This window comes from Mastomys coucha, chromosome X (assembly GCF_008632895.1).
Source record: "Mastomys coucha isolate ucsf_1 chromosome X, UCSF_Mcou_1, whole genome shotgun sequence".
Taxonomy (NCBI): domain Eukaryota; kingdom Metazoa; phylum Chordata; class Mammalia; order Rodentia; family Muridae; genus Mastomys; species Mastomys coucha.
This window is the reverse complement of record NC_045030.1, coordinates 73299212-73314590: the sequence shown is the minus strand read 5'-3', so window position 1 is coordinate 73314590 and position 15379 is coordinate 73299212. Positions and strand designations below refer to the sequence as shown.

The following is a 15379-nucleotide window of genomic DNA, read 5'->3' as shown; positions in this document are numbered from 1 at the left end:
TATGTGTATGTTGTTGCTTTTTTTTTTCTTCTTCAGATAGAGTCTCACTGTCTAGCCCTGGCTGGCTTGAACCTTACATGGAAATGTCTTTATTAAAATGTGACTATTATCACTTCAAAAATCTGTCTTTGCCAGGTGGTGGCAGCACATGCCTTTAATCCCAGCACTTGGGAGCCAGAGGCAGGCAGATTTGAGTTTCAGGACAGCCTGGTCTACAGAGTGAGTTCCAGGACAGCTAGGGCTATACAGAGAAACCCTGTCTCAAAAAAACAAAACAAAACAACAACAACAACAAACAAACAAAAACAAAAACAAAAAACCAAACTACCTTTCTATTAACTGATAAATGGCTAGCTAAATTTATTTATCACTGGTATACTGGTATCTTTATTTTAGATATAGAGATATTCAATAAGGAGCACGCCAGCTCACTTTATATATACATCTCAAGCAGAGCACAGAAAAAGATCACTTAATACTATCTAGTCAGTACAGAGAACGTTTTCTTTTGAGACAGGGTTTCACATAGGCATCGAATTCTTTATGTAGCAAAGGCCGGCTTTGAACTTCTGATTTTCACCTTTCACCTCCTTTCACCTCCTAAGTGTTAGAAATACAACAGTGCACCACTATGCCAGGGAAATATGTACAGAGTTTTCTAATGAGGTATAAGCATTTGAAGTGATTATAGGAAATCTCTAGCTAGGAAAACTTTAAAATGTTCTAGAGTTTTAAAATTAACTTACATTGTTATAACATTCATTGGACAGAGAAATTTTTAACTTCAAAATTCATGGCTTTAGTAATTCACAACAATTTTAAATTAGGGTTAGTTTAAAAGCAAGTATTTGTCTTTCCTGTGTTTGTTCTCAAAATGTGAGAAAATCGTATCACATAAGCTGGGCTGGAGCTATTCACTCAGTCCTGCGAGAGAGCTGTCTCACTTACTTGCTGCTTGATCCTGGGATTCCAGCGAATGTAATAATTCACCCACAGTTCCAAGTGACGCATACTGGCAACTGGATATAAAACCCGATTGATTTCGTTTGTATAGAAGGGGTTTTTATATTTGTCTTTATTGCTGTTAATTAGCGACCATACAGAAACTGTTCTTTCTGTAAGTTTCTACACAGAGGGAAAGCAGAAAGGTGAATCCACTCAACAAAGCATCCTGGAGCCTGTGGCAATACATTTCAAGATTAGCTTCACTGACACATTTATATTAGCCTCTATAACTAAGAAAAACCATCACTGAGGACTTACTTGACAACAGGTATTTCAACAGTTATTTTAACCAGCCATCCAGATATTTGAAAAACTCTGGATAAATAACTGCATCAAGTTTTCAGTTTCAGCTGGTATGGCCTCATAAAACATTTACAAGTTTTTAAATACATACATTTTACCAAAATTTCATCATAAACTATGGAAAAGCCAAAGCTGAGAAACAGAAAATACAAGAAATAAAAATTACCAAAGTTAAACTTTGACACTTCCTAGTAATGACTTCAAAAAGGAAGACAAAGAATCCAACATTAACAGGTAAATGGAAATTCCTGTAGTATGTTTAATTCGTTTATAGAAATGACAAATCATGATAGCCTCATACACATAGGTTTGCATTTATTGTCACATCTTAAATTAGCTTTAAACCATAGTTTCTGAGGGGTCGAGAGGCTGCTTTTTCTCCTAACTATAAAACTGATTTTTAAAACTATGTATACAAAACAAATGTGCAGAAGCAGCACATCCCAGTGCAGAGTTTGGCCAGAAAAGTACAAAGGAACTTTATAAGGTGGGTTCAAATGGTACAATCATGATTTACCATTGAAGAATCAGATTCTGACTTTGGTATCTTTCTTTCTTTTTTTTTTATTTCTTAGCTTTGGCTTTTCCATAGTTTATAGTGAAAATGTGGTAAAATACATGCAATAAAAAAAACAAGACCACTTCTCCCAGTAAGGCCCCACTTTCCAGCATATAAGCCAAAGAGGGAACATTTCACATGCAAACAGTACCATGATTCCAGGACCTACTCATACTATAACAAAAGTTATGCATCTTTTTACCATCATCCCGACAGTTGACTGTCCAACTTTCCATTACTGTATGTTCAACTTATAAACTCTTATTGCAAAGTTTTTGTGGCTGGCTTACCTCATATAGCCCTCCAATTCTACCCATGTTACTGCAAATGGCAGAATTTCATTTTTAAGGGTGAATAATATTCTATTATACCATGGAGCACATCACGTTTTCTTTGTTATTCATCCACCCATGTGTATTTAAGGTGATTCCAGAATCTGTACCTTGGCTTCTGTGAGTACTGTTTCTTTAAGTATGATTGCACTTACCACTTCTACACTCCAACGTCATTTCCCTTGTTCCTTTTTGTGCTACAAGAGTTTAAATATAGGATCAGCCCACTTTAAGAGTACTTTACTTTACTTTTATTTTTTAAAAGGACTTAGTGTAATGTGTGAGTGCAGGCACATGTATGCCGTAGCTCAGGCATAGAGGTCAGAGAACAACTCTGTTCTCTCCTTCTGCCATTATACTGGTTTTAGGGATTTGTGTAGGCTACTTTTATGTCAACTTGACACAAACTAGGGTCATCAGAGAGGAGGGAGCCTCAATTAAGAAAAAGCCTCATAAGATTAGGCTGTGGGGCATTTTTTTTGTGGCCATCTAGATAGTTTTGATCATCCAGGACATCAGCCAACTTAAAATCGCCTGGTTCTGGGGAACAAAAAACAGAAGAAACAATCACCAATGTCCTGGCTGGTTTTTATGTCAACCTGAAAAAAGCTAGAGTCATCTGAGAGGAGGGGAAAGAATTTGAGAAAATAGCTTCATAAGCTCGGGGCGCATTTTCTTAATTATAGTTGATTGATTGGGAAGGGATGAGCCCTTTGTGAGTGGTAGTCCTCAGTTCTGTAAGAAAGCAGGCTGATTAAACCATAAAGAGCAAACCAGTAATCAGCACCCCTCAATGACCTCTGCATCAGCTCCTGCCTCCAGGTTCCTGCCCTGTGTGAGTTCCAGTCCTGACTTCCTTTAGTGGGGAACAGTAATGTGGAAGTGTAAGCCAAATAAATTCTTTCCTCCCAACTTGCTTTGGTCATGGTTTCATTGCTGTAGAAATAACCCTAAGATAGGATTGAACTCAGGTTACCATTCACTAAGGCATCTCCCTGTCCCCTATTACTTAAAAAATAGGACAAATTCTCACCAAGTCACCAGGCCAGCCTTGATCTTGCTTTGTAGCCCACACAGTCTTTTAATTTATGATACTCCTATGTCAGTCTCCATAGTAGCTGGGATCACAGGCCTGACATACCAGGCCTGGCTTTGATTTCCTTTGGATACCCAACCAGTAGTAGCAGGCTTGTTGGATCACAGAGTAGTTCTGCTTTTAATTTCCCGAGGAATCTTCATACTGTCTTCCATAAAGCCTGAGCCAACTTGGGTTTCTAATTGATTTATCTGGTACTTGTCTTCTTATCCCCCAAGTACATGCCTTTAGTACTACCACACAGCTATGCAGTTGCAGGTGTTAACTACTGACACAGACATAATGACTTTCCCTCATTCCTGCCCCATGGACAGACTCGATCTTTTTCTGCCACCCATTCCCAATCCATAGCAAGCTCTGATGAGCTCAGCATTTAGCAGTTTGATTCTGATGACTAAGCACCTGCTGTTTGCAGCTGTGCTCTCCAGTCTCCATCCTGTGATTGCTTTCCTATTCCCACACTCATTGATTTCTCTCTTGATTTCACAACTGTCTGTTTACTTTTCTTGGCACTGACTAATTCAACGCCACATTCTCCTTAGTGTATCCCATGCCCCTAAAGAATCTTAAGCACATCAGATGACCCCAACGTCTCTCTCTGTCACAGGGGCTCCAACCTATACAATTTGTTCCTGTGCTTTGTGGTCAGTTCTCATTGAGGACTGCTGTGCTTGAATCCTCACTCTGGGGATTCTATGAAGCCTTACTTTTTGTTTTCATGGAGTGCATATTTTGGCCACTTCCCAAGGAAGGTACAATGAGGGAAATAGGTCATTTTTTTCAGATATGTGTTTGTGTATACAGGTGCACAGGCACATGTATATGTGTGTGCAGGATAGTCACCAACCAGAGGTGTTATTCTCACGCTGACACAGCCTTTGGTTTTTCAAGACAGGGTTTCTCTGTAGCCCTGGCTGTCCTGGAACTCACTCTGTAGACCAGGCTGGCCTCGAACTCAGAAATCCGCCTGCTTCTGCCTCCCAAGTGCTGGGATTAAAGGTGCGCGCCACCACCATCCCAAGAGGTGTTATTCTAGGAAATGCTGTCCATCTCTTTAACGACAGGGTCTCTCATTGGCATGGCTCTCTCAATAGCCTAGACCTTGCCAACTGTGCTAGAACGGCTAGATCTAGGGGTCAGCTGAGATGCAGAGTACTGGGGTTACATGTGTGCTCCGCTTTGCTTAGAGCTTTCTGTGGGTTCTGGGAATTGAACTCAGGTCCACATGCTCGAGTGGTAAACATTTTACCAACTGAGCTATCTCCTTAGCACATGAGGCAGGCCATTCTTTATACTGTGTGTGTCTGAGAGGATCTTTGTTCTCCTTTCATAGAAAGTTGTCAGTTTGGTAGCTGTAGAAAGATGGCTTGAAACTCTTCCCTTAAAAGTCATCTGTGCAATACTGTCATTGAAGATTCTCAAGTTGTCTTGATTTCTGTTTCTTTGCAAATACAAGATGAGTATCTCATACCCAAAATTCTTGGGACCAGAAGGAATTTGCCTTTTGAATTTTTCTTCTAATTTTGGAATATTTGCATATAGATAATGAGACACCTTAGAGATTGAATCCAGTCAAAGCATAAAATTCAATTATGTTTTATATATGCCATATATATATATATATATATATACACACACACATATATATATACATATATATATATACTGAATTTAATTTTAGGCTATACATTAATTAATGTGCTTGCATTTTGTATTTATTTTGTTTGGAGACAGGTCTTAATATGTAGGCCAGTCTACTCTGGACCTCTGCATGTAACTCATCTGGCCTGAAACTTGTGATACTCATGCCTTAACCTCCCAACTGCTGGGATTATAGGTGCTTCAGCTACCATGGCTGGCTCTCCCTACTCCCTCCATGCTTTAAAAAAATATATTCATAACCAAGAAATGAAATTTCTGACTTTGATGTTAATTCTACATTTCCCTTTTAAAAATGCATTGTTTTCCATTCACTTAACAGTGTACAACTGTATAACACTTCTACATCTCCTAGAAAGATAGTCTGTAAGAGCCAGAGTTGGTGGCTGACTTCTGGGAGACAGAAAAAACTCCAGACAAAATCTCAGAAAGGAGGAGGGGAAGTGGACACAAAGTCCCACCCCTCACCAAGAAGCTATTTTAAAGTGATAGCTGTTGGGAGAGGGAAAATCCATTTCTTCAACAGAGTGTGACCATACTCCATGTTTTTAGTGGCCCTTTTCTTTTTCTCTTTTCTTTCATTTTTCAAAGAGAGAAATAATATCAAGTGAGGTAGGTAAGAACTAGGAGGAACTGGGGATTGGAAAGAATATTATCAAAATATACCCTATAAAATTCTCAAAGAATACATTTTGAAATTCCCTTTACATAGCTTTTCCCAGTGGAGAACTTGTATACTTTAAAAGTCACTCCTATTTGTGGAGGGTGAAACTAGCGCCTCAAACAGCCACACTCTTCTTAGAGCAGCAGTAGTGTTCTGCTCACCTGTCTTTCTCGAGCCGATTCACAGTTGAATAAGAAAGTACCAAATCGACAGCTATACAGATGATCCAAAATGGTAATCAAAAAGCGTTCATTGAACTCAAAAGCTGTGGGGAACTAGATTAAAAACAAACAAGCAAGAAGAAAATGAAAAGTTGAGTCTATTTTCTCAAAGAAGACAAAATGCATGCTTTCTCCATGTTGGTCGGCGAGTGTCAAAGGAGGAAGTGCTTAAATGCAAAGAAACATGCAAAGGCATAAGTTCACCATGGCAAGAAAAGATGCCTGCATCAATGGCTACAACTCTGGGAATGCCAGCAGAGCTGCCATCTGCACAGACCCTAGACAGTTTATATTTTGTTTGTTTCTTTGTACTTAATATAAGACTAAAGCACATAACTGTTGAGTCAAGGAATAAAAAGGAAAAAGTAGACAAGTTTACTTTTTAAAGTATTACAAGTTATTAGACATGCTTACACAGAGATGCCAAGTAATTGGTTATGCTGCTGACCATCCACTAGAACAGATAAGCCAATTCAAAATCGAATTTTATAAACTGTATTGTGTAGAATTCTAAACATACATAGTAGTAGTAATTAAAAAAACAACTTCCTATATCCCCATTGCTGGGATTCAATGAGTATTTATTCATGGCCAGGCCTGTGTCATCTTTATTTATGTGCTGCATTATTTTATAGACAAACTTTGGATGTTATAATACTATGTAAACATTGAATGCACATCCATCCATACGTTCTTACCTGTTTCGACATCTGCCACACACAGTCAATAAACTGAAGAAAAATAGGAGATCGGTCAGCATCAGCATGGTTTTTATCGCCATGACCTATTCTCTGAAATAAATTGATGAAGATGATTTAATTCATGGATATAAAATAGAGAAAGCATATAACTTACAAAATGTTAAAATATAACTCAGCAATCTGCCTTCTAAATGTCAAACTCAGACAGTAAATTATGAATGTTGCCATGGAAATACAGAGAAACAACAGATGATTTCATAATAATGGCAATTTAAAAAATTACATGTATGTTTGTTTGCACATGTGCCTGATCATTACAACATGTGTATGAAAGTCAGAAGACAACTTTCAAGGGTTGATTCTCTCCTAGAAAGTGAGTCCACAGGATTAAACTCATGCCATCAGACCTGGTGGGAAGCACCTTTAACAATTGAGCCATTTCACCATCTGAATAATAACAATTCAGTGTGAGGGAGGGGCTGTGGGGTATTTAGGTAATAAAGTTCTAGCTAGGCAAGCATGAGGACCTGAGTTCAATTTCCATAAGTCATAGCAAAAACCAACCAACCAACTAACCAACCAACCAACCATACCCCTGGTGTGTGACACTGGAGCTGAGGTGATGGAGACAGGAAGATACCTGAGGCTCACTGGCTAGTCATATAAACCTAAGCAAAAGGTCTCAGGTCTCTTTGAGAGACCCTATTTAATTAAAAAAAAAAACCTCTAGAGGAGTGACACTTGAGGCTGACCTCTGGCCTCCACATACAGCTATGTGTACTTACATACATGCTAATACACACACACACACACACACACACACTACATACCACACTGTAACAGCAAACAATTAAAACTACAGATAGAGGTGACTAGATTACCCTGCATGGTATGCTCTAGCTTCATTAGATCTTTCAGGTAAGAAGCAACATGGAAGTTTGAAATCATGCCCAAAGTACAGTTCCTGCGATTAAAATGCCTTCCTCTGCTAGAGCCCAAACAAAACCCTCACAATGTCTCTACTAAACAGTGACTGCTTCTACTTGAAGATGTTACTCATAATATCATTTGGGAAATTTGGATGAAGGCTAACAGGTGACCAAATGGTATTTTTTTTAAAGATTTATTTATTTATTATATGTAAGTACACTGTAGCTGTCTTCAGATGCACCAGAAGAGGGCATCAGATCTCATTATGGGTGGTTGTGAGCCACCATGTGGTTGCTGGGATTTGAACTCATGGCCTTCCGAAGAGCAGTCAGTGCTCTTCCCCGCTGAGCCATCTCACCAGCCCCCCAAATGGTATTTTTATTAGTATGATACATGTATCCTCTGCGAATCAGCATGGAGCTGGGTAACAAAGAGACGGTTCAGCAGATAAGTGTGTTTGCTACTCTTGCAGGCCACCTAGGTTCAATTCCCAGCACCACAGGGTGCCTAACAACTAGCTATAACTGCAAGCCTAGGGAATCTGATGCCCTCTTCTGGCTTCCAAGAATACTGCATGCATCTGGTGCACAAACATGCAGACAGCCCCCCTACTCCAATAAATAAGTCGTCTAAAAAGATGGTCATTCAAAGGGTATCTGTTAACAAGACTCAAGAATTTGACTTGGAACCAGTTTCTCTTGATTTTTTTTTAAATGTATGTCTGAGAATAATAAAAACCCTCATGTAAAAGCTCTGCCGTTCTGTGAAGTACATTTGCTCCTGAGAGTTGTAATATTAGCTCAGAGAAAAGTGCCATCCTGTCTTCTTTCTTTTTTGAAATTTTAATTTAAACATTTCTTCTTGTTTTTCTGAGACTGATTTTGCTTTATAGCCTAGGCCTGGAATTACTGAGTAGCCTTGGCTGGAACTATCTGCAATCTTCCTGCTTCAGCCTTCCAAGTCTCAATTTATACACTCCTCTGCAGGCTTTATTTACATTGCTTTTAAGTCTAACTAGAAGAGTACAGATGGATGAACACATATCCTAGCCTAAGGCCTTGTAAGTTTTTGAAATCATGAAGCAGGTTTTACTTATACTCTTTAGATTTTTACTTTGAGACAAGGCCTGTGTAACCCTGGCTAACTTGGAACTTGCTCTGTAGACCAGGCTGGCTTAGAACTCATTGAGATCCATAAGCCTCTGCCTCCTTAGTGCTGGGATTAAAGGCAAGCACCCCCTTGTTCAGCAACTTCTTACACAGTACAGAAACAATTTTTTAAAAATCCCAACTGATTTAAAAGGGCAGCTTTTAGTATGTTTACTTACAGATGCAAATTTATGTCCGAAACTTATCCACTCTTTCTGTACTAATATCTCAAAGCCTTCAATACTTCTGTAGAAGCTATCCAGCATCAGCATGGCCAGGGACGTCAGCTGAGCAGTCCTGTCCCATCCGTCACTGCAGTGTACAAGCACTGAGCTTTTCCCTGAAGAAACTTTGTCTGCAACTTGAATGGCACCCGTCAGAACAAGCTGGCAGAGAAAAACATGTAAGTCAGCAGGAAGCAGCAGGGAGCGTGGATACGACTCCAGTGTGTAGGCCCACACTCCAATGTTTTAGAAAAAGAACTATACCACCTCACATTCCATCTAGTATTGTATGAAGGCTGTATGTTCTCACGTGCTTAACAGTTACTCGCATATTTTTTATCATTTTGAGTTGATTTTAAAAACATATTATTGTGTGCATATTTGTACATAACTTCTTGTATGTGCATTTGAGGAGGTAAAGGACAACTACATAGAGTGTGTTACTTCCTTCCACCTGTAAATTTGCTGTGAGGACTGAACTCTGGATACCAGGCTTGTATGGCAATCATTTTAGCTGCTGAGCCATCTTGTTGGCCCTTAAGCTGATTTCTTAAGATTGATTCCCCACATTCTAACAGCATGCTCAGATATGCATTGTGGTTATTTTAACTAATTCAAAGAAACTGAAAAAAAATACTGAAACTTATTCAAAGAAACATTGGAGGATGTGAACCACCTGACAAATAGGAAGTATGAAAGGTCATTATTTTTACATAAATTCTCAAGAGACAAGTGAACAAGAAAGAACGTTAGGGGACCAATGGATGGCAGGCCATCAAAAGCATGTGTGCAGAGGTCAGTGCCCCTGAAATGACTCCCTGCAATTCTGTTTGCAGTTTTAGCTTGAGGCACTTCTGCAGAAAGTGCTATCTCTGAGAAGTATTATTAACATTCTAGATTACTGAAGCCCAATTTAATAAAGTTGGGGTTCCAGCACACTCTAGAGGCAGTTCTCCCCCAAGATGCATCTCTCACTTATAATAAAAAGGCAATTATTTTAGAAAATATTATATGCTTTCCAATTATGTATTCCCACAAACACTCTGACTTGGAGCAATTGTAATTATCTACTTTTAAAAACTCCATCATGAAAACAAGTAATCCAGCACTTTTGTGAAAAAGAAAGCAGCAGGCTCTAGCTAGTAGTTCTTACTAATGAAGATAAGGAACAGACAAGAAATCTTCCAAAAGGTCTTGAGAAGCTGAGAAGAGATATAAATGACATGTCCTGGAGCTTACAGAGGAATAGAGCCCAAGTGCTGCACCTGCTCTATTACCCTCAACTAATGTGAGAAACAAGAGGTGCATGCCCTTACATGTGGCCACATAGGCTCCTTGGTCTGCTCACAGTTACGAGTTTTACATGGCCGTGGGAAAGAACAGCCACAATTTCTTTTGTTGATTCTGAATCCCCCCTCACCTGAGACAAGGGACTAGTTGGACTTCCAACCAGTCTTCCTTCTGCTGCTGGAGAGGAGCTTTCCCCACCTTCCTAAAGTTTCTGATACATGTCTATATGCATGTATTCATTCTCTCCACCTTCCTGCTCTTCACTCCCTCTTTCTTCTCCCTTTCTACTTCCCCTATTTCTTTAAAAGAAAAAAAAGACATGAAAATATTCTACTTTGCGGAAAGAATGAAGAAAAGTTGGAAGACATAAATTCCCCTGGAATCTTTAATGGGGCTTCTGAGCATTTTCTCGTTATTAGCAACCACAATACCTGATTTCCTTCGTGACTGCACAGCACTTCATTATAGAGATGTAACTTTTCCTCTACAGTCAGGTTATTTACAACGATTTCCTACTAATATAAAAATTCCAATCTACTACACTTTCAAAACTAGGATTCTTTCCTGAATAAAACATCTAAGTTCTTTGTCTGAAAACAGGCGGAAGTATCCCATTCAGGATACTACATTATATTTAGTTGCCACAATTAATTATTTTATAATCAAATTTTTGAGCATGGTAAATTTAAAAAAAAGATAGACAGGAAAAAATTTAAAAATACAAGATAAAAATTATAATCTCATTAGAGAACACTGTATCATAATAACTGCTCTCAGTTGGTTATCTAGAAAACTATATGGTTTTTAAAAGTGCCAGTCAGCTAACATAGTTTTTAACACTTGTACTTTGAAAGGAGGAGTTTTATGCTTCTATTGGGACAAATGATTGAATGTAATCAAAGTGCAAAACCTAGTCTTTAAAATTAGTCAGTAACAAATTGTTAAAAGGAAAATGACAAAGAGACTGCACCTCTGTCTAGGTCTCTAAGGGATACACCTAATAATGGTTGAATAGTAAATTGGCTATTCCTAAATAAACCCACATGAAACTATTTACTACTGACATGATTTGAAGAGACAGCTCTATAGACTCTAAAAATAAGATATAATGATGTTGTAAAATCTTCAATTTAGCTAAGCAAATTATAAGAAACATGAAGCTATCAAATGTAGAATCTTTTACTACAGTCTTGCTTAGAGCATACGATTTTCAAATATTTAAGGAAAAATATTACCTTCAAAATAGTAATTCTTCTATACTTGCAAATATTTTTAAAGTATACTTGCCTTGATATGTTCTAACCAATGAGTAGACTCCAAACTGGACAACCAATGAGATTCTTCTATGTTGGGATAAACTATATCTTTCACCTTTTTTAAAGATTCTCGCATAACATGAATATTATGAATGTCTAAGAAAGAAAGTTCCGTGTTCTGATATACGTCATCACTTTCATATCCTCCTCCTGTTGCCTAAGAAACAAGATTACAATCACATAGGTTTTGTGGTTTATCAGTAACTTACTTAGCCAAAATAGCTCATGTACTTTCAAAATTTTATCTCAAACCTCTCTCACTTAAATAGTTAATGTGATTTTTTACTTCCTATCCAGCACAAATCCTCAACAACCTGAGTCATACTTTGAGCTGGAGAAAAATATGGAAGGCTGGCAATTTCCTGGTGTGTGTATGGGGGAGTGGCAGACAACTGAATTCATCAGCTGTATTCTCTTCAAAATGTTCTGTAATTATTGGCTTTTCTAGATCTGGAAAAGTAAGAATAGGCTTGGAAAAGTCTTCCTCCATCAACTTTGTGGTTATTATTATACTGTTTGGGGAAGAGGTAGCCATACTGATGTGGCAGTGGGCACTCTAACATTGTGAACATGCACATAGGCTATAATGTATTAGAAAAGCAGCTTTTGGAGTTAGACACAGGTCAACAGCTTAGCTTCAGCTTCTCCTCAGCTAATGATCTAGTGCCAGACACTAAACTTGAAGCACTAGTGTCCTGTTCTGAAAAATAACAGAGTAAAAAGAGCCAGACTCTTATGGCTAACAATAACCACCTTCTGATGAAGCTCTGTGACATGCTTTGTAATTATACCTCTCACAGGACTGCAACAAAACCAATATCACTATCCACATTTGGCACATTGGGAAGCAGAAACTAAGAGATTCATCTATTCCAAAAGTATGCAAGTAATAAACAGAATTTATGTCTGCTTTGATTTCAACATAGAAACCCTTTCCACAGTATCCCTGCCATCTTTCCACTATATGAACAGCAAGGACAGATCTGCACATAGTGGGCCCACAAGATTCTAAGAGGGACAAGATGGCAACAACCTACTGTATCAAGCACAAAATTTTGTTGCTGTTGTTTTGTAGTACTACATATGGAACTCAAGACATGTACATGCTAGGTAAGTGGCCCATTACTGAAACACTTGATAGTGTCTAACACTTAGTAGTACTTAATCATGTTTACTTGCCGGGATGGACTTTAGTTTACCACCACAACACTGTGAAAAGTATCCATTTCCACAATGATGAAAAAAGACATTATGGATTTGTTTAAAAACATAGTTGTACTTTGCTTAAAGGTCTTTGAAATGTCATGGGATAAATAAAGTTGGGCCCTTAAAGAAAAAGTAAAAAACTTCTGAGATTTTGAAGCAAGAGCACAGGGAAACACCTGCATTGGGACTGAAGAGGAAAATGGAAGGCAAATGTGCCGTCCTCACAATATTAAAGTTAGGGAGATGAGCTTGGAGTTAGAGTTGGAACAGCAAAACAAACTGAGTGTCTCTGTCGCCCCAGGGTTACTTATATTGGTTTCTTGTAGTAGAATAAGACTATCATTTGAACTCCAAACCTGGAAATGTATGTGTATGGCCAGAGGTCTCAGTCTCCAAACAATCTAGAGGAGAAAACATATTTAGGCAAGGATTCTGGGGCTAGATGGTGTCAGATCTCCTGGATCTGGAGATAATGGTAGTGTGGCGCTCTGAAAGAGCTGTAAGTGCTCTGAATCTCAAAACCGTCTCTCCACTGTCTATTTGCCAATAAGTCAGCAGACAAGTGTACCCCCTCCCCCTTTTCCTGGCTGTTCATGCTTTGTGGATGGCCAGAGTTACTGGCATCTGCCTGGCAGTATCTTTGCAAATTGCAGGCAGAGACATGGGAACTAAGAGCTGGGTTACTTTTAGCTACCTCGGCAAGCCTATATATAATATATATAATGCAGTGACATGATCACCCTCCTACAGACAGAGGGCCTGCTCCTCTGCATGTGTGCCTGGTACATAATTATGGGCTTTTCAGAGATGCTTGACACTGGAGTTCTTTTCATAAATAACTGAACATAAAGTGTAAAAAAAAAAAAGCAAAAGGAAAAATACATGTTTTAGTTATTGCCAAAGTTTCTGGCAGAACCAGACGTTAACACAGCCCTACTTTAATCCAACAAAGTGCTCTGCCCCAAAATAGAAGCTGTGTGCTGCTCGATCTTACCAACCCTGAAAACGATGTGATATTGCTGATTACATCTAAATACACACAAGGGAGGAACAATTATGAGGGGCAAAGAGAACATAAGTCAGCAAGGGTAAAAATCAATTAGTCAAGCACAGGCTGAGTTCCCCAAAGTTCAAATTCTCTATCTCTGGTTACTTTTGAAGTCTTCCCTTTGGTTTTTCTTTTTTCAAAAAACCTGAACAACCCAAATTACCTAGAATGCTTTAAAGGACCAAAGAACTGTTGCTACAGATATAAGACAACTAGTGGAGACACAGAACTACAGTGCTTGAAGGCTTAGGTGGTTTGGTTTTTCCCTTAATATTTTCCTTCTTTTCATTCCTACGAGGACTAGAAACAGAGGCTTATTTCCCTAACATTAATAAGACATTCACGAATTGTGCTGCTATAATGAGCTTTAGAGTTTAATATAACTAAGGTATTCATTTCACACACTTTAATATTTTAAAATATCCTCTCTAAACACTTTATTTTAATGTTACATCTTACCTATTTCAGGCTAAGTAAGTACATGGAAATATTTTATTTTATACATGTGTTCACTTTGAATTATATATTAAGGATAATGGAATTCAAAATATATAAGATTAACGATAGCCCAAGAAGATATTTAGGTTTAATTTCCTAAATGCTTCACTTATAATTCTTAATTGATTTACTAATTCAACTTCATGACTTTTTTACATAGAAGTTTGAAATTATTTCTGTATAACCCCCAATTGTGTTAACAAATAGCTCATCTACAGTATCTACAGCATGCATGAGGCCAGGGTGGGAAGCCTAGGAATAATTGTGAAGGACAGCTGAGCCACACACACATGGTGAAGAGCTGAGGTCCACATGCAGTCACACTCTAACACACCCTAGGGAAGACAGACTTCACAGGCATTCCATTCAGAAATTGCTGCATCTATCTGGGTTGCTCAAGGACTTGCTTTGCTTTCAGGTTCTTATGATGTGTTCTGAATAATTAAAGATGTCAGATAAATGACCTTGGGACGAGTAAAGATGATGAAATTTAAGCCTGCAGCTGAAGATAATAAAGTTGAAAGACAGAATTTGGGAGTGAACAACTTGGGACAGGCTTGCTTGTGAGCATTTGGAAACCACACAGGTAAAGATTGGAGAATCAAATAATACAAAAGCAGAAACCACGAATTCCAAGACAGCCTAGACTAAATAGTGAGACCCCGTCTAAAAACAACCATCCGACCAACAAAAACACAAAGCAAACATACCAAACAATTCTTCCCCACAAAGCCCCCACGGCAAGGTAGGCTTAGAAAGGCAAAAAGACAATTGAAATTTGCTTTTCAGAAAAACAACTTCTGTTTCTATGATTATAAAACCCATACGTTGACCTACTCGTATCTTCAACTATCTTAAATAGTATGAGTACAAATGGTATGCACGAGGGACTCCAGATAAAATGATAAACTTCAGATTAAATAGTAGCAGTTTCCTACAATCCCTGAAGATACCCTACCACTTCACACAATGAGGGTGATCATATATAGCGGCAAGAGTGCCAAAGACTATGTTTTGCATAAGGTTATAGACAAAACCCATTTTCATTACAATTCTGGACATGACTTTTAAGGAAGACTTGCTTTGGCCTTAGCCTTTCAAATACCAAGATTATAGGCTTAAATACCTTGGATCGTCCTGCCTCTGTCTCCTTTTCTCCTTGGTGCTGGCATTATTGGT

At 38.4% G+C, this 15379-nt stretch overlaps 1 protein-coding gene across 5 annotated transcripts in view; it reads right to left on the bottom strand.

Moving 5' to 3' along the window:
- The window catches only part of Mtm1 (myotubularin 1), a 107524-nt gene that overhangs the window by 6947 nt on the left and 85198 nt on the right, over window positions 1-15379 (bottom strand). For all 5 annotated transcript variants that reach the window (XM_031363465.1, XM_031363454.1, XM_031363475.1 and 2 more), the window contains 5 exons: window positions 11420-11605; window positions 8798-9004; window positions 6538-6630; window positions 5780-5893; window positions 949-1125 (listed from right to left, as the gene is read on the bottom strand). In XM_031363465.1, coding sequence (XP_031219325.1) covers window positions 949-1125; window positions 5780-5893; window positions 6538-6630; window positions 8798-9004; window positions 11420-11605 — 777 coding nt within the window. The remainder of the gene's footprint in view (window positions 1-948; window positions 1126-5779; window positions 5894-6537; window positions 6631-8797; window positions 9005-11419; window positions 11606-15379) is intronic.